The following is a 20,537-nucleotide window of genomic DNA, read 5'->3' on the forward strand; positions in this document are numbered from 1 at the left end:
AGGAGAGGCTTTCGTCGGGCCACTCTGCCATAAAGCCTCGACTGGTGGAGGGCTGCAGTGATGGTTGACTTTCTACAACTTTCTCCCATCTCCCGACTGCATCTCTGGAGCTCAGCCACATTGATCTTTGTTTACCTCTCTACCTCTCTCACCAAGGCTCTTCTCCCCCGATAGCTCAGTTTGGCCGGACGGCCAGCTCTAGGAAGGGTTCCCAAACGTCTTCCATTTAAGGATTATGGAGGCCACTGTGCTCTTAGGAACCTTAAGTGCAGCAGAATTTTTTTTGTAACCTTGGCCAGATCTGTGCCTTGCCACAATTCTTGTCTCTGAGCTCTTCAGGCCGTTCCTTTGACCTCATGATTCTCATTTGCTCTGACATGCACTGTGAGCTGTAAGGTCTTATATAGACAGATGTGTGGCTTTCCAATCAGTATAATCAAACACAGCTGGACTCAAATGAAGGTGTAGAACCATCTCAAGGATGATCAGAAGAAATGGACAGCACCTGAGTTAAATATATGAGCGTCACAGCAAAGGGTCTGAATACTTAGGACCATGTGATATTTCAGTTTTTCTTTTTTAATAAATCTGCAAAAATGTCAACAATTCTGTGTTTTTCTGTCAATATGGGGTGCTGTGTGTACATTAATGAGGGGGAAAAAATTACTTAAATGATTTTAGCAAATGGCTGCAATATAACAAAGAGTGAAAAATTTAAGGGGGTCTGAATACTTTCCGTACCCACTGTATATATATTCAAAAACGTAAAAAAAAATCAAAATGAAATGAACTATACTGTGTACACCAAGGTTATTATACTATAGTATTATTGTAAACCATAAAAAAGGTCACAAATAAAATACATTTTAACTGAATTAAATTAAAATATATATAAAAAGCTTAAACTATATTCATATATTAAAAAAAAAATTAAAATGTCAAAAACAACAAAATTACTAAAACTTTAAAAGTAAACTGAGAACAGAAAATATAAAAATAAAAATGTATTCAAAATATGAATAAAAATTATAATAGTATCTCACTTATACTAAACTAAAACTGGTGTGCACTAATCAGAGAATGTGAAAATTGCATTTATTTATGAGGCGCCAAATAGGAAATCATTTTGGAGCATAAATTATGAAGTTGAAATTGTATTTATATGTTCGTTTTATTAGATTATCTGAAGTCATGAAGTATAAACATGATAATTAAATGTTAGGTATGTTTTGAGCTATAAAAGTACCCTTGAAGTATCTTTGACTCCAGCCAAACAATTTATTTAAACTTGCATCTAATCCATTTCTTCAATATGGTAAGTTATAGTGAGAAAACGAGGAGCTTTGTTCAGGAAAATCCAGTTTTATGAGTTTGAAACTGACATGGAACGTATTAATAAACTAATTAATCTAGGTAGAGCTGCTTTGCATAACTACAGTTGTGCAGAATAGGGCGTCCTTAAAGTATGTTAATAACATGGATGCGACAGAAAGGAATCAATTAAAGATGAAAAGGAGAACAGCAACGCAAGAGCAGCAAGTGAAGGCGGCTTGCTTTGATGTGCAACTCTTAAGCACAACAAAAGAGAGTCATGATTATGAAATGCTTGACTGAAAAAACTGTTGGCTCCAAAAGGAATTTTTTAATACTGACACTTGTTTATTAAATTAAGAGTTTGGTCCAGATCAAAAAGAGTGTTATAGAAATACAAGGAATTTGATTTGGTTTACAGGACCTTTGAGCACTCCAAATATATATTATATATGCAAGAAAATACATAAAAACTTGTAGTCTAAGAATACACATTAAATATTTGTACAGGGATGTGCAAAATGGATATAGTGTATTGAAATAGCATACATATGAATATATGTTTACATAATGTACATCTTTGTTGCCTAATTATGTTTAAGAGAGTACTGCACTATATTGAAATGGCCAGTGGAAATTTTTTTTTTTGGTTGCCAGTGCCCTGTGGTGCCTCCCAGAGGTCAAAATAAGTTGTGTCCTTGAGCTGTTGGATCCATAATGATTTTTCCTCCCTTTTATGTCACTTTAGAGGTGTATACTGTATGGCCTGGTGTGGTTATCCTCGGTTTGTTGAAATGTTCTTATGTCTGATTTGGTGGCCACTGGCCAGGCAGTTATAGAGGTGTGCAAGATGGACACATGTGGCTTGGAATATTTCTCGGCTTTAAGCAAGACACCCCTGTTTTTGTCATGCATTGGTCAGTTTTGAGATTTTATGCTATTTTGCTTCCATAACCTGCCTTCTTTCTGGCTAGTGGAAAGAAAACATCCAAAATTTACATACAAGTGTTTATTTTATGATACTTTATCTGTGTGCACCTGTAGATTTCAAATACAGTACATATCTTTAAATGCCATTTTCTCAAAATGTGTTTTTCTCTCATGCACTGAGCCAGAAATCTCCATTTCAGCAGCACGTATGTAGACCAATTTTTCCAGTTTAATTCCTATCTACATTCTGAAGGTTTTTACAGAGGGGCTTGTTCATAAATCATTCACCTGACATATATTTAACCTTTAATGCCTAAAATGTATTTATTTTTATGGCTCTTGAGTCTTGACTATATTTTGTGATGTACAGTTTTTACAGAGGGCTTTCATTCACCTGATATATTTACCATTTTATGCCTAAAAGCTTATTTTTTTATGGCTCTTGGCCTATATTTTCTGATTTATAGAGAGATTAAAAATCCCCTCTGTATTTAACACTAAAATGTCAACAAAATTAAACAAGAATTGTGAACCTGGCTTTGTCCAATGTTCAGATTTCTGTTCTGGAAATATATGCAAATCAGTGCATATTGAATTAGACAGTGCCTTATTTGCATATTTAAACATGGCATTTCCAAAAACTTGTAATACAAAACAGTTGTGTTAATTATATGTGATTAATCGACTGTGAAAAGTATCGTTTACTCACCCTCATGTACTTCCAAACCTGTGTGTCCACTCTGGAACGCAATTGAAGATATTTTAATGAATGCTTCAACTGTTTTATAAACAATGGAAGTTAATGGGGTCAACTTTCATTGTATGGACAAATAAAACACTGAGAATTTTTTCGAAATATCTTTTTGTGTGTGTGTGTTCCACAGAAGAAAGAAAGATCTGGCCTCCATACCATACTTTGCTGCCCTGTGATTGGATCTGCCAATACTTAATATAATGAGCTTTAAAGTTTAAAAATGTTATTCCATGTGAAATAACCTCAAAAATCTTACTACAGCTGCTGTTTTCAGTAAACATGAAGACCGATCACATAATCACGGATTTTAAGGGTGCTGACAGCTGACTTATTCACCAGTTTTTAGAGGGAATGAGATGAAAGACAGAAAGGCTGTCTAGAAATGATGCAACATTTTCCAATTTCTGCAGCTGTATAAAAACTGATTCTTCATCACCCATGTTTCTCACAGGTCATTTACGCCCTTAACACAAAAAACGACGAGCATGAAGATGCCATCCAATCTCTGAAGGAGGCCCACGATGAGGAGGTTCAGCACATCCTGACTGAAGCTCGGGAGAAGATCCTTCACTACAAGAGCAAGATTGGAGACGAGGCCGACCTGAAACGGCGCCTGCAGTCCCTGGAGGAGTCCGTTGAGCTGCACGAACACATGAAGCGCCAAGCGCTGGCCGAGTTCGAGATGTACCGGCAGCGCGTGGAGGACACACAGCTGTGCACGGAGGCCCAGCACACACAACGTGTGGTGTCCATGTCCCGTGAAGTGGAGGACATGCGGCACGAGTTCGATGAGAAACTGCGCTCCTTCAGTCAGGTGCAAGCCCAGTTTGAGCAGGAGAAACGGCGGGTGTTGGAGGAGCTCAAGTCGGTCCACCGACAGGAAGTTCAGGAGCTGCTGGAAAGCCAGCAGAACCAGAGTGCATCCTCCAGCCTGGAACAGGAGAAACTGGCTGAGCTGCATCGTACGGAGCTGGAGTCGCTCATGGAGCGCGTGGAGGAGTTGATGCAGGACAAAGTCCGGCTGGTAGAGGAGTACGATGCCAAGCTAAGCAAGGCTCAAGGGTTCTATGAACGTGAGCTGGAGGCCATGAGGCGAACGCAGCAGCTCACCACAGAGAACTTGTTGGCCTGGAAGAGGACGGAGGTGGAACTGAGGAAGGAGTTTCAGGTGCAAGAGTCGGCTCTTCAGAGGAGCCTTTGTAAGCTCCGTTCTGAACTCCACAGAGCTCAGGATGAGGCGCGAGAGAGCAGGGACAAGACCAACAGACTGCAGGCATCTCTTAACAATGCAGAAGTCACAATTAAGGTAATGATTTGAAGGGTGTTTCTTCAATAGGCACTTTTATTGAGTTGATTATTAGAACTGTCAGAACTGTTTTATTTCTGTTATATTACAGTCATATTGAAAATGTCTTGAAAATGTCTTCATAATTTAACTTTATTACTTTTAATATACCTTTTATTATAGATTTTGTTTTACCCTTCTCCCAGACACAGAATTTCAATCTAAATAAGGAAACCTATCATAAATATTACACATTTTAATATCTATAATCTAAACAATAAGTGAATGTACACTACCATTCAAAAGTTTGTGGTCGGTAAGATTTTTTATTTATGCTCACCAAAGCTTCATTTATTTGATTAAAAATGCAGTAAAAACAGTAATATTGTGAAATGTGTAATAATATTTTAAAATGTAATTTATTCCTGTGATGGCAAAGCTGAATTTTCAGCAAATTATTAGTATTTTTATCAAAAGTGCACTTGTCTACAAGAAGAAAAAAATGTCATGAGACAAAGTATGAAAATGTGATGCATAAAGAAAATAAAGATATTGTGCATTTCCAAATTGTAATTTCACGAAAAGTGTGAAAATATTGTTTAACTGTGTTTACTTGGAATACATAGATTCTAGCTATTAGCCGTTGCAAGGAAAAAGAGGCAGCTTATGTATTCAATTATGTTTAAAATGTGATTTCCATTACAGAATGCTTAACCTGAGATGTGTTGGGAATTAGGCAGTTGTAAAAATGTTGTAAAAATGTTCGTGATGGTTCAGAAGCAACAAAAATGACAGAATTCTCACATGATGCATACAGTATATGTACACTGGACATTGTTCCTGGGTCAATTACGTAAAGTATGAGTGTAAAAATGTGTTTAGAGTACACAGGGCCAAAATTGGCCATAGTTGAAGAAACACAAAATGTCTTGGCTACTTTCAATTTACTACATATAATGAAATTTAAATAAACATCATTGAGATGAGTTTGTGAGTTTAGATGCTTTCTAAAAAAAAATATATATATATATATCTCAAAAAAGTTATTTTTTCCTATTTTCAGGAGTTACACAAGCAGCTGGAAGAGGCCATACAGGATGGAGAGATTTGGGTGATGCAGCTGAAAGATACAGAATATGAGCTGGAGGGAAGCAGAGATCGAGTTCAGCAGCAGGCCAATGAAATCCTTCACAAAGCCAGTGAGAATAATTTCATGAACAAATGTCATTTTTCTTCAGCATATTGCTCTGAATCACTCAAGCTGCAGTGTGAGAGGTTTTTTAGAGAGGTTACAGTTTTGTGAAAGCTTGGCAGAGATGGATTTAGCTCTGTTTTGCCTGAATTTCACTTGAATTCTACATAGTTTTTATGTTTGCGATTGACTCCTTCATGTCTACAAATAATGTGCCATATTTATATTTGAGGAAGCATTAATTTAACAAAACACCCCATTGTATTTAATTAACAGGTCAGATAGGCTCTCTTCAAGCTACCCAAATGAGCCACGAGGCCACTATCAGGGACCTGGGCTCCGAGCAGAACCGCCTGAAGGAGAAGATCCTACAGCTGGAGGAGGAGAGAGAGAGACTTCAGAAACAGATTCAAACACTGGAAGAACAACAGCATCAGAAGATCCTCAGCCTGGAGAAGGTGAATCAATTTTCACCTTTTCTTTTTTAGGCAGACAGGAGGCAGGACTAAAAACCTGTTTGGAAGCAATTATTGGTTTTGCAAGTGTTGCAGAAAGTGTTGCTACTGTTCAACAGTTTGGAGTTACTAAGTAAGTTTTTCTATTCATCAGAGAATCCTGAAAAATAAGATCACTGTTTCCACAAAAATATAAAACAGCACAACTGTTTTCGACACTGACATGTTTCTTGAGCACCAAATCAGCTTATTAGAATAATTTCTGAAGGATCATGTGACACTGAAGACTGGAGTAATGATGCTGAAAATTCGGCTTTGTCATCACAGGAAGAAGTTACTTTTTATAATATATTAAAATAGAAAATAGTCATTTAAGTTGTAATAATATTTCACAATATTATTGTTTTTACTTTGTTTTTGGTCAAATAAATAACCTTGGTGAACATAAGAGACTTCTTTCAGAAACAAAACATGTTTTTGAACAGTAGTCTATTTCACTTTTTAGTGTCCTAAAATAGGTTACATTGATGCAACACCATAGACATTCAGAGGGACACATTCCCTCCAATATTCAGATTATTGCTTAATAAAGGCATAAGAGTTTTCCATTGACAGATTATTTGATTTTTACATTTTAGTCTCTCCTAATCTTGAATATTTGGTTACACCCTTGAGACTGGGACTATGTAATCATACATGCCAAATATGATGTACACAATCTGTTGCTAAATAGTATTTTGAAATCAGTCACTGCCATTGGATACAATTATCATGGTATTCGAAACAAGGTATTGAGACTTGACAAAGTGTAAATGAAGCTGTGCTGTTTTGGCAGTCGCTTTGTGAGGAAAAGCAGAACTATGAAATGGAGCTGGCACGACTCAGGGCCAAATACGAGGAGGAAACAGCCTGTCTGAAAGAAAGCCAAGCAGAATCCTTAGAGGAACTCAAGGAGAAACACCGAGTCCAGCAGGAAGGTGCTCGCAGTGCCGCTGAGAGAGAGAAAAACCAGTTGCTCAGTGTAAGAACTTTTTTTTTTTTTTACAATGGATTTAGTGCTTAAAGTAATAGTTCACCCAAAAATGAAAATATGCTGAAAATCTACTCACCTTCAGGCCATCCAAGATGTACAGTAGATGAGTTTGTTTGTCCATGAGAACAAAATGTGTATATTTAGCATTATATCACTTGCTCACAAACACACAGCTTTTCACTTCACAAGCAGTGTTGGGGGTAACACATTACAAGTAACGTGAGTTACGTAATCAGATTACTTTTTTCACATAACTAGTAAAGTAACGCATTACTTTTAAATTTACAAGAGAATATCCGAGTTACTTTTTCAAATAAGTAACGCAAGTTACTTTTTTTTTCCAATTTATTGATCGACAGCTCTGGTGTCGCCATGTTGAGAGAAATCAGAAGATGTTACTGTAGTTCTAAAATAAATGTGAATATGCATTCATTCATCTCACTAACAACAAAAAAAAAACAGATTCAGTATTCCTCAAAATGAATAAAAATAATGCAACTCAGAATATGATGCAAACCTGCAATAATTAAATGTTAAACAACACAAATATCCTTTATGTATTTAATCCCATTCTATAAAGCAATGTCTTTGCTTCTGACCTTCGATGATTCAGTTCAACCATACTAATAAGCAAAAATTACTCTAGACAAACATTTGTGTGTCTTTTTTTATTGCTGAAGTGTGTTGAAATGTCTTCTTCTGCATTCTACTTTACGGACGTAAATTTACTTTCCCTTCAGTCTGAGACGCATTAATTTCACTTTTGGTGTGAAAAGGCTTTTATATTTGCCAAAAATATAACTTTTTTATTTTAAAAACAAACAAGCAAGCCCTGTCCAGATTTAAAAAGTAACGCAATGCATTACTTTCCATAAAAAGTAACTAAGTAACGTAATTAGTTACTTTTTTTATGGAGTAACGCAATATTGTAATGCATTACTTTTAAAAGTAACTTTCCCCAACACTGTTCACAAGACATTAATTGATGGACTGGATTATTGTGATGTTTTTATCAGCTGTTTGGACTCTCATTCTGACGGCACCCATTCACTGCAGAGGATCCACAGGTGAGCAAGTGATGTAATGCTAAATTTCTCCAGACTCATCTCTTGGACGGACCTAGGGTGAATACATTTTCAGCAGTTTTTAATTTGTGGGTGAACCTTTTATGTTAATATGAATATTTGTTTATATGAAGTTAGATCTACAATGAGCTTTAAGTTTTTGCTTCATTAGCATTTTCGCATGAGATATTCACTCCTTGTGTTCTCTTTTGATTTTTGTTATTCTCTGTGTTCTGTTTAATAAAAATAAACTGCAACGTCTTAATGCAAAACAAATTAAGAATATGAATATTTAGTCTTATTAAAAATGACTGGTGGATTTTGGCACTTTTCCCAAATCATCTATTGAAACCTTGAGAGCTATGCCAAATTATATTATCTGCTCCTCATTGAGTAGTGTTGATTATGCAAACAGCCGTTTCTCATTGCAGTGATGACAATGTGACAGTGATATGATTCCCACTGTTTTTGTGGCACTCCATAAAAATAGCTCTCAATCACAACAAATATTGAGACTAATCTTCTTGTCATCTCATGACAATCATGTCACTTTATTTTTTGAAAACCGCTATTTTACAGCTCCTGTGTAATTAAATTGAAAAAGACTCCATCTGTCAGCAGCAGATTGTCCTACTGTCTGGTGGTTTCACCTCTTATTTCGTTGGCCTGCTGTGGCCTGCTTTTCTGATGTTTTCTTTTTATTTTTACTTTCCCAGGAGATGAGACAACAGTTTGATATCCGGCGTCTGTCATTGGAAGAGCAGAGAAACCACCTGCAACAGCAACTGGAGACCACACGAGAGGAACTCACTACCAAGCTCAACATGGCCAACCAAGAGGTTTAGAATAACAACTACTTATTTTTGTTTAGATTAACTTTTCTGCTTCAAAAAAAAGTAGTTACTAGCTGGTTTTAGATTGTAATTTTTTTTGCCTAGACCAAACTGATTTAGATGGTTGATCAGCTGCATTTGTAGCTGGTGGGCCTCATTTTGAACTGGTCGATAATTTAATAGCAAAGCTAGTAAACCATCTTAAACCAGCAATAAACCAATTTACATGTTTCAAAAACTCTGTTTTCATATTTTTTCCCCAGTAGCTGTTTTATATTTAACACTAATTTTAATTTTTAATATTGCCAATGTCAGCCTAATATGACAACTTGTAATTATCCTTCATTTATCACTATATATATATATATATATATATAATATTATTTATATTATATGTGACCCTGGACCACAAAACCACACATAAGTCACAATCTTGTAGCATAAACAAGCAAAAGTGTAACAAAAAAATATTTGTAAGAACAAACAAAACATGTAACCAATCAAAAGAAACAAACATCTGTTAAAGAAGTAACAAATGTTAGTAAAAATCAAACAAAAATTTAGCAAATCAAGCAAATGTTTGTAAAACCAAAAACATTGTATTCTACAATATTGTAAAAAAAAAAATCCAAGTACACTTGTTTTTTTATTGGTTTTTCTAAAAACAAACAAAGCCGTTACAAAACAAACATTTGTATGTACAAACAAAAATGTAACCATACAAAACAAACATCTGTAAAAACAATATAGTTTGTAAAATTTATGCAAATGTAGTTTTCCATCAAATGTCTCCTTGAATTTATTCATTTGAAATAGTATGACTTCTGAGACCATAGTAAGTCCCATAGCTGTGATTCTTATTTGAGTAACTGTCAGCCGAGTATCTGTCAACGTCTTTCATCCGCCAATTAGATTAGATTGACATGGTGTTCTATTTGAAATCCTGATGCTGTCTAGGCTTTTCTGGTCTTGTGCAATATCAGGAAAACTTGGTGTGACTGAAAATTCTAGATACTTAGTCAAGATATTTAAGCAGAATACACACAGTCTCTAGTGTGTGCGTCCTCATTTACCATGATGCTCTGCATGTTTGGCACTTTCTGTAATGTGACAGTCTGCCTCATGTAGTCTGTCTCTCTAGAGTCACATCACTGTCACTTATGTCATGAGCCTCTAAAAGTTGCTATGTCAGACATCTGTCAGCATCTCTTGATGTTCGTTGTCTAACTTCAGTGCTTCCTTGTGTCAGTGCCCCTGATCTCATGTAAATCTATCTATACTGTATATCAATGACTGTATATCAATATTGGCCAATATTTGCATTTTGTTGCTGGCATCAGGCTGACATTAGAAGCAGACTATGTTAGTATAATGGCTTTTTTCAGTTCAAATACATATTCAGTTTTGTAATACACATTCAAATGAACACCGTCAAATTAACACCTTCTTTTAGTGAGATTAATTATATTTAAAAAAACACAAATAATTATATACAAAAATAACACAATTTAATCATTTGTGAATGCCCCTACGTCTAATTCAGACAGATTGACAAATCGATACAAAATGGATTGCTATGGATGGACTAAATGCCAGTGATGGGCTTATGTTCAATAATATGAAATAAAATAAATAATATGTTGACTTGACGGCGAATGCAACTACTGGTATTTGTAATATATATTTGATGCTTTTGTCTGCCATAATAAATTATTGTCTTATAATTATCTTTATTTGGGGCATTTTCTAAAAATTTTACTATGTGATTTAACTATGATTCATCTGATTAATTGATTTATTAAATTACATTTTTAATTAATTGACAGATGTTTTGATGCCTGATTTTTTAATTTTTTTTTATTTATATATAAAACAGTAAAGATTTATAATATAGACCATTATATCAGTAATTTTGAAAACAATAGTTATATAAATTCTATATTTATATAATTATAAAAAATAATAATTATCAGCCACATTTTCCATGTAAGTACATCCTAAAGCAAAGAAGGCTCTGTGAGATACTATTTCTTTCATAGTTCAAGGCGGATTCACTTTGGTCTGTAAGTTGCAGATTGGTTTTAAAATCAACTCCAGTGTGGACCCTCAACCTCAAATAGTCCTGTATTTTAAGTTCCTCAACAGTTTGTTGAGACAAATCTGTGTGTGAATTCAAATGCAGTGTATTCCAGGCACTGAAGTCTGCATGAAGCACTCTCCTCTTGTTTTGTCCTCATTTTATTGCCTCAGCATCTATTTTCGGCCCTCCATTTGCTGCATGCAGAGATTTGCTCGCCATCTCCTGTTTAGTTGCTTTCTTTATTATTTCTCTATCTAGGCCTCATCTCATTTTTATGTATTGAAACGTATGAAGATTAAGATCATTATTCTTTTGGTAGATTAGCAGATTAGATTATATTACTTTTCTCATTTAGGGTATCCTGGGGTAGTTCAGGAAATACTGCTGAGCGGATCTGAATTAATGTATTTTACTTGCATAAAACTGATGATAAAGCTGAATGGAAAGACAGCAGTCGAAATGACTGTAATAGCATGTTGCATGCAGTTGATTTCATATTTCATCTGTAATACTGAGCTAATTCTGAAAGGATTACATTTCAGATTGCTTGAGGCATTGTAATTTTTTCATTCTCAGCATAATGACACATGTCCCGTGGTTATTGATGCAATAATAAATTATTTCAGTCAGTTAAGTCAGTCTTGTTCTTGTTGTTGCAGTGACTTTAAATCCAAATCCCAATGCTCCAATTTTCTCTTTTGGCTTCAAAATATCCGCTACTTTCTTCCCGACTGTTGTCTGCTTTACCTTCACCCAAATCTAAGTCATCCACAGTTCACAATTTCCATCTCGGTATTCTGTAGGAGTCTTATGAACCTGTTATTTATTAAATTACATTTTTAATTAATTGACAGATGTTTTGATGCCTGATTTTTTATTTTTTTTTATTTATATATAAAAACAGTAAAGATTTATAATATAGACCATTATATCAGTAATTTTGAAAACAATAATTATATAAATTCTATATTTATATAATTATAAAAAATAATAATTATCAGCCACATTTTCCATGTAAGTACATCCTAAAGCAAAGAAGGCTCTGTGAGATACTATTTCTTTCATAGTTCAAGGCGGATTCACTTTGGTCTGTAAGTTGCAGATTGGTTTTAAAATCAACTCCAGTGTGGACCCTCAACCTCAAATAGTCCTGTATTTTAAGTTCCTCAACAGTTTGTTGAGACAAATCTGTGTGTGAATTCAAATGCAGTGTATTCCAGGCACTGAAGTCTGCATGAAGCACTCTCCTCTTGTTTTGTCCTCATTTTATTGCCTCAGCATCTATTTTCGGCCCTCCATTTGCTGCATGCAGAGATTTGCTCGCCATCTCCTGTTTAGTTGCTTTCTTTATTATTTCTCTATCTAGGCCTCATCTCATTTTTATGTATTGAAACGTATGAAGATTAAGATCATTATTCTTTTGGTAGATTAGCAGATTAGATTATATTACTTTTCTCATTTAGGGTATCCTGGGGTAGTTCAGGAAATACTGCTGAGCGGATCTGAATTAATGTATTTTACTTGCATAAAACTGATGATAAAGCTGAATGGAAAGACAGCAGTCGAAATGACTGTAATAGCATGTTGCATGCAGTTGATGTCATATTTCATCTGTAATACTGAGCTAATTCTGAAAGGATTACATTTCAGATTGCTTGAGGCATTGTCATTTTTTCATTCTCAGCATAATGACACATGTCCCGTGGTTATTGATGCAATAATAAATTATTTCAGTCAGTTAAGTCAGTCTTGTTCTTGTTGTTGCAGTGACTTTAAATCCAAATCCCAATGCTCCAATTTTCTCTTTTGGCTTCAAAATATCCGCTACTTTCTTCCCGACTGTTGTCTGCTTTACCTTCACCCAAATCTAAGTCATCCACAGTTCACAATTTCCATCTCGGTATTCTGTAGGAGTCTTATGAACCTGTTTTCTGTGTTTCTGTTGTGTCAGATCTCTCTGCTGAAGCAGAGCCTGGAGCTACAGATGTCGCAGTCGAAAAGCGCGCTGCAGCAATTGCAGGCTCAGTTCAGCCAAGAGCGCGAGCACCTGGCGCAGCAGTTGCAGGAGCTGGCGCTGGAGCATCAGCACAGAGAGTGCCACCTGCAGGAAGCCCACTGCTGCGCCATGCAGGACATGGAGGAAGCACAACAAATCGAGCTTGGGGTACCTGCACCTTACATACAAACACAGACATGCACAAATGCAAACTCACACACAATGGCATGAGCATGAGGAGATGTGTTTCTGTCTCCCTAGTGCCTCAGATGCAGATGTGTGTTTCATCAATAATGGACACTTTTGCCCCTGTGGACTTTTTGAAAATACTTTTCACATTTCAGTATTTAGTATTTAAGTATTTACGTATGCCCAACAGTGAATATACATGTGTCACAGGAGAATTCTGTCATTTTTGTTTTCTGAAAGTATTTCCAGTATTTTCCACACATAACTGAAATGTTTTCATAAATATCTTTGAACATTTTTGGAATAAAAGGGCTAAATTATTTTGTATTCATTTGTTAAGGCTAATTTCAGCTAGTATTGTATGCGTTCTACATGCTTAAATAATATTGTTCACACTTTGCATAATTTAACAAAATTCGATGTGATTGGAAATGTTTGTGATATTTATCTGTTTTCTTCACACATCACATATCACAGTAAATATTATTATGGTTTGATCATTATTACTATAGTTTAATATTTAATATTTTTTGTTTAGATTTTTTTATAATTCTAGATTCATATTTTTATGGAGGATTTTTATTGTTTTAATTTAAATATTTATTTTAAAACATGCATATGTAATTGATCACACACTACCTTTCAAAAGTCCGGGGGTGTTTTTAATGTTTTACAAAATGCTGCATTTATTTGATTAAATATATAAAAGAGTAATATTGTGAAATATTATTATAATTTAAAATAACTATTTTCTATTTTAATATATTTTCAAATGTTATTTATTCCTTTGATGGCAAAGCTGAATTTTCAGCAGCCATTACTCCAGTCTTCAGTGTCACATTAAGGTTTCATTTCCTTCAGAAATCATTCTAATATGCTGATCTGATGCTAAAAAAAATTATTTCTTATTATTATCAAAGTTAGAAATAGTTGTGCTGATTTTTAAAATGGAAACCATGTTTTTTTTCAAGATTATTTTTTGAAAATTAGGTTCAAAAGAGCAGAATTTATTTAAAATATATAAATATTTAGTAACATTATAAATGTCTTTACTGTCACTTTTGATCAATTAAATGCATCCTTGCAGAATAAAAGTGTTTATTTCTTTTTTTTAAAACTGACCCCAGACATTTGAATGGTAGTGTATATGCTACCCGTTTTTCATCTATTCGTGATGCCTCCTGCCTGTCATCCTGTAATGATTATCACCTTCACTGTCTCCTTTTCCCCTTCATAGTACTGTACATGTCTGTTTCCTTTACTCTCTGGATTTGTCACCCCTGCATTATCACCCCACACTGAGAATCTCCACTGTGCATGACTTCCATATGGTAAATTACCCTTCTTTTGTCCTTCCTTGTCGACAGTCTACTCATAAAACACATTATTGTAATTTTTTCATTCTCAGCATAATGACACATGTCCCGTGGTTATTGATGCAATAATAAATTATTTCAGTCAGTTAAGTCAGTCTTGTTCTTGTTGTTGCAGTGACTTTAAATCCAAATCCCAATGCTCCAATTTTCTCTTTTGGCTTCAAAATATCCGCTACTTTCTTCCCGACTGTTGTCTGCTTTACCTTCACCCAAATCTAAGTCATCCACAGTTCACAATTTCCATCTCGGTATTCTGTAGGAGTCTTATGAACCTGTTTTCTGTGTTTCTGTTGTGTCAGATCTCTCTGCTGAAGCAGAGCCTGGAGCTACAGATGTCGCAGTCGAAAAGCGCGCTGCAGCAATTGCAGGCTCAGTTCAGCCAAGAGCGCGAGCACCTGGCGCAGCAGTTGCAGGAGCTGGCGCTGGAGCATCAGCACAGAGAGTGCCACCTGCAGGAAGCCCACTGCTGCGCCATGCAGGACATGGAGGAAGCACAACAAATCGAGCTTGGGGTACCTGCACCTTACATACAAACACAGACATGCACAAATGCAAACTCACACACAATGGCATGAGCATGAGGAGATGTGTTTCTGTCTCCCTAGTGCCTCAGATGCAGATGTGTGTTTCATCAATAATGGACACTTTTGCCCCTGTGGACTTTTTGAAAATACTTTTCACATTTCAGTATTTAGTATTTAAGTATTTACGTATGCCCAACAGTGAATATACATGTGTCACAGGAGAATTCTGTCATTTTTGTTTTCTGAAAGTATTTCCAGTATTTTCCACACATAACTGAAATGTTTTCATAAATATCTTTGAACATTTTTGGAATAAAAGGGCTAAATTATTTTGTATTCATTTGTTAAGGCTAATTTCAGCTAGTATTGTATGCGTTCTACATGCTTAAATAATATTGTTCACACTTTGCATAATTTAACAAAATTCGATGTGATTGGAAATGTTTGTGATATTTATCTGTTTTCTTCACACATCACATATCACAGTAAATATTATTATGGTTTGATCATTATTACTATAGTTTAATATTTAATATTTTTTGTTTAGATTTTTTTATAATTCTAGATTCATATTTTTATGGAGGATTTTTATTGTTTTAATTTAAATATTTATTTTAAAACATGCATATGTAATTGATCACACACTACCTTTCAAAAGTCCGGGGGTGTTTTTAATGTTTTACAAAATGCTGCATTTATTTGATTAAATATATAAAAGAGTAATATTGTGAAATATTATTATAATTTAAAATAACTATTTTCTATTTTAATATATTTTCAAATGTTATTTATTCCTTTGATGGCAAAGCTGAATTTTCAGCAGCCATTACTCCAGTCTTCAGTGTCACATTAAGGTTTCATTTCCTTCAGAAATCATTCTAATATGCTGATCTGATGCTAAAAAAAATTATTTCTTATTATTATCAAAGTTAGAAATAGTTGTGCTGATTTTTAAAATGGAAACCATGTTTTTTTTCAAGATTATTTTTTGAAAATTAGGTTCAAAAGAGCAGAATTTATTTAAAATATATAAATATTTAGTAACATTATAAATGTCTTTACTGTCACTTTTGATCAATTAAATGCATCCTTGCAGAATAAAAGTGTTTATTTCTTTTTTTTAAAACTGACCCCAGACATTTGAATGGTAGTGTATATGCTACCCGTTTTTCATCTATTCGTGATGCCTCCTGCCTGTCATCCTGTAATGATTATCACCTTCACTGTCTCCTTTTCCCCTTCATAGTACTGTACATAATATATTTACACTACAGTGCAAAAGTTTGGGGTTATAAGATTTTTAAAGAAATGAATACGTTTATTATTCAGCAAGAATGCATTAAATTGATCAGTTTTTCACATTTATAATGTTACAAAAGATTTCTGACATTTTTCATGATGAAGGAAAGTCATACAGGTTTGGAACCATGTATGAGGGTGAATAAATGATGACAGACTTTTCATTTTTGGATGAACTATTAAGTATGATCAAAACTAATAGTGACCACTAATGAAAACAAACAGAATACCGAAATCCCACATTTGAATGGTAGATTCAGTGTGAAGGCCAAGAGTTTGGATAAATCCAGATGCCACATGGGTGCCCTTGGTTTCAAAACAGGGGTTGTGGTTTCTCCCAATAGAAAGGCTTGAATCTGACTGAGAGGTGAAACAAGTGCCAGGCTATTCTAAAAGGTCTCTAAGCTAAACTGCACTTTACAGAAATCTGAAGAATAACCACGATGAATAAAAAATGAGGTACTGAATTCTGAATTATGGAAGCGCTCTCACCGTGACTTACATTTTCATATTTGATTTATAATCCCCCTCTCTGTCTGTCTCTCTAATACACACTCATAGTCTCACTCTCTCATGTTCGTTTCACTTCAGTTAATACTTCAGCACAATTGAATCTCTTTTAATGTGACCTATATAAACCTATATAGACCTATTTTAAGCAAATCATTCCAATGCAATGAAATTATATAAACTGCATTTGCCACCTCGTTTAGAGACACAGTCATGCATCTGTTAAAGTTTATATATATATATAGGTTTTAACATTTTTGTGGATTGCCTCTCCAGGAACAAGACCTCCTAGGGCGTATATCTGACCTGAGGCAGGAGGTGAGCTGCAGGAAAAACCGGGTCTCCGATCTGGACCATGAAATCCATTCGCTTAATGAGACCATCAGCATCTTGACTAAGGAGCTGGAGCTCAAAGGGAAGGAAGTTCTGCGAGTGCGCAGTGAGGCCAATCTGCATATCAGGTACCAACTTATTAATATATGAAATGACGGTCTCGATTCACCTTTTGATCGCGTTTTTACCCTTTCTCCTCATCACTTCTTGTCTTCTCTACTTATCTCTGTCAATAAAAGGCCAGAAACATAAAGAAACAGGAAATTGCAGTGCTCACAGTAATACTTTCATGTTAAGGTTAGAATACAAATGGTGAACATTACCATTATCCCGGTTTTTGGTGGCCTCATTTTATGCAAAACAAAAAAGAGCAACTGACATCTTATGCGTGTGTAGAATATTTTTTGGCTTTCATCAGCTATTAAATTATAAAATCCTAAAGGTCAGTCTAGCTGAACCAGAAGCTAATTTAATGTGAGAAGAAAGCAGATGGAGCAATTTCCCACGCAGAAGCCCACAGCCTTCAGACAGAGCTCTCTGATTCATTATCATCTTATTCTTCTGTTCCAGCGATATAAATGTGTCAAGGTCAGTGGAGGTGTCTTGCAGATATATACAAACAAATTTCATTTGGTTTCATTCAAAATTAGTTCATTTCTGGCTCATGAAAAGAGATCATATTCTTTGGGGAACTGAGGGAATTTGTTGTAATAAATAAGTGAGCTTGTGCGCCTCAGAGGGAAATAAATTGGAATGTGCTTGTTGTCCGGAGTGTTTGCTCTATTAAAAATAAAAGTTCTAAAAGGGGGTTTTCACAGCAGTGCCAGTAAAGAACCATTTTGGGAGCATTTCAGCAAACAGTTCTTGAAAAGAACCTTTTCTTTCTGAGTGTGGAGAACATTTAATAATCTGAAGAACATTTTTCCACTGTAGAAGCTGTTGTGCAATGGAAAGGTTTCATGGATGTTAAAGGTTCTTTGTGGAACAATAGATGCCAATAAAGAATCCTGATTTGTGTGTAAATGGACCAACTGTTTTGCATTTGTTAAATGATTTTATTTTATGTAGGGCTCATGGACAGGATCTCTCTAAGCGCCTCGAGAGGGAGATTGACGAGCTGAACGCTTCTCATAACAGAGAGACCCAGATCATGCTGTCAGATTTTAACAAAGCTCAGGAGCTGCTAAAAGACAAGATCTCTGCTCTGCAGATTCTGTGAGTCCCTTTATCTTAGTTACAGATTGAATATCAAATTGAATTGAATATCAAAAAGCATCATTTTAATGTAATATCCTCATGAATATTTCAGAAGATTTCTAGATCAATCACATTAGCTCCGTTTCAAAACCTGGTGAGCTGCCTTGATTTCTACTACAGTATCCTAACAAATAGATCTTCTAAGGCTAAAATGGTACCTCGAATGTAGTTGGTTCTCATTAGATCACGGCCATGCTCCGCACATTTTTGATGCTTATTAAAGTATTGCAGTAGAGTCTGATGTTAGCATGTCACTCAGCAAACAAAATTGCATAACAAGGCGAACATTTACAAAATAACGAACTTCGGTGATGTAATCACTTTGATAGTTTATAAAACTTCACATCAAAAGCATGACAATGCAGTGTTGCTATTGTAAAATACTAAAATGATTACAATTGTTACTGAAATGAAGATTAAATAAAATATAAATATTATGTAAAAAACTTAAATATAAGTCGAACAACAAATATTACTACTAAACTAAAACTAAGATAAAACGTAACTAAAACTGAGATAAAAATCAGTTAAAGCTAAATAAAGCTAAAAACTAATTTCAATTACAAAAGCATAATAAAATGTCTAAAACTTAAACTGAAATTAAAACAAAAATGGAAAATATGAAAAAAACTATAACTGTATATAAATACTAAAATAAAACTGTGCCTATGATGTCTAAACATGTTGATTAGGTCGCAGGTTTTATAACAGAGCTATTGTTTTTACTGCTGTATAATTGTTAATGTGTGTGTGTGGGATGAGCAGGTTGGAAGGTACGGAGGAGAAGTTCAGGAATAGAGAAAGCCGACAGGAGGACCTTCAGGTGATTGCTGAGCTCAGAGAAATAGTGTCAGAGAGAGAAGCCCTGGTCAAGAAACTTGTGGTAAGTATGCATAGCAATGGTCCGTATAGGTGCAGCATCCCATTAAAAGTGATATGTGTACTACTGTTCTTCTACATAGTTTTTTTTTGTCCCAAAGCATTACATGTCTTCAGACAAAAGTCAATATCAGTTAGTTGATTTTTCTGCACAGGGCCTTTCGGTCTGACTGTGCCTCCTTTGTTCCAGGATGACAAGAAGTTTTATCAACTGGAGCTGGTGAATCGAGAGCCTGGCTTCAACAAGGTGTTCAACACCAATCCCAATGTTGGGGTCATAAACCCCCTTATAAAGGTTAGAGAGGTACAGCCACACTGATCAAACAATACCTCTGAAGTCCACATAAATTGGATTTGATATGATAGTAAAAAAAAGCACAAACCTTTTTAAAAGCACTCCATCTTTACAGTTCTTGGAATCCATGAATATAATAAAAGAGTACTTCAAAGGTTATGCCTTATGGGAAGTGTGTTTTACAGAGGTACATCTGGAATGGGATATTCTGCAGAGACTATTAATAGCCTTCTACTGTTCTTTTAGTTGTACTTTTCTTTCTGTTGCATAAGTTGTGTTTGTGTGGTTGTCATTGTCTGTGTCTTATATCCATGTTCAAACATCAATTCTGCCCTGCTTTCCAAATCATAAATTCTGTTCCAAAACCTAATGTGCTGCTTGCATAGGACATGAAACCTCAAAAGTGACCCATATGATGCACTAGTGTTGCTTTCGTCAACGAAAATTATGACTAAATATCGTCGTCAACGAACCTTTATCACGTGACGAAAACGTATTTAGAAACACTGCATCTATTATATAATATCCATTTCTAATGTCGCCAATAATTAGAGATGCACTGAAATTCTGGCTGCCGAAAATTAGTTCACCGCTCAGGTTTCACTTTCACGTGGTGTGATGCTCTGTGTATTATCCCGCTCTATGCATGTGCGCTCCGCTCAGTCGCTCATGGCCCATGTGAGTGCTCCACTCATATACCGTTCATGCTCATCGGAACAGCAAAGTCCACTCAAAAATCAAGCTGACAGGAAACATCTATGTAGTACAGTATTGTTTCTGTTTGCAATAGCCCTACTGTGTTTTAACAAGGTGTGGTATATGGGCAACTCTGGTAACACTGCCCTCTCATTCATTGATCTGCTAACCGTTATGCTCATGTGTCCTCTGATAATAATAGCTTTCTAGGGTTAAACATTATTTGGATAATTGGTAAAAAAAAAA

General features: G+C 35.2%; 1 protein-coding gene across 1 annotated transcript in view; it reads left to right on the forward strand.

The window, feature by feature from the left end:
• LOC107564975 (protein FAM184A-like) overlaps positions 1–20,537 on the forward strand; it is a 41,164-nt gene that overhangs the window by 4,630 nt on the left and 15,997 nt on the right. Inside the window, exons 2-6 of the mRNA XM_016250164.1 lie at positions 3,447–4,301; positions 5,344–5,479; positions 5,749–5,930; positions 6,763–6,948; positions 8,741–8,863. Of these exons, the coding sequence (XP_016105650.1) occupies positions 3,447–4,301; positions 5,344–5,479; positions 5,749–5,930; positions 6,763–6,948; positions 8,741–8,863 (1,482 nt within the window). The remainder of the gene's footprint in view (positions 1–3,446; positions 4,302–5,343; positions 5,480–5,748; positions 5,931–6,762; positions 6,949–8,740; positions 8,864–20,537) is intronic.

This window comes from Sinocyclocheilus grahami, unplaced genomic scaffold, assembly GCF_001515645.1.
Source record: "Sinocyclocheilus grahami isolate Dianchi unplaced genomic scaffold, SAMN03320097.WGS_v1.1 scaffold972.1, whole genome shotgun sequence".
Classification (NCBI taxonomy): Eukaryota; Metazoa; Chordata; class Actinopteri; order Cypriniformes; family Cyprinidae; genus Sinocyclocheilus; species Sinocyclocheilus grahami.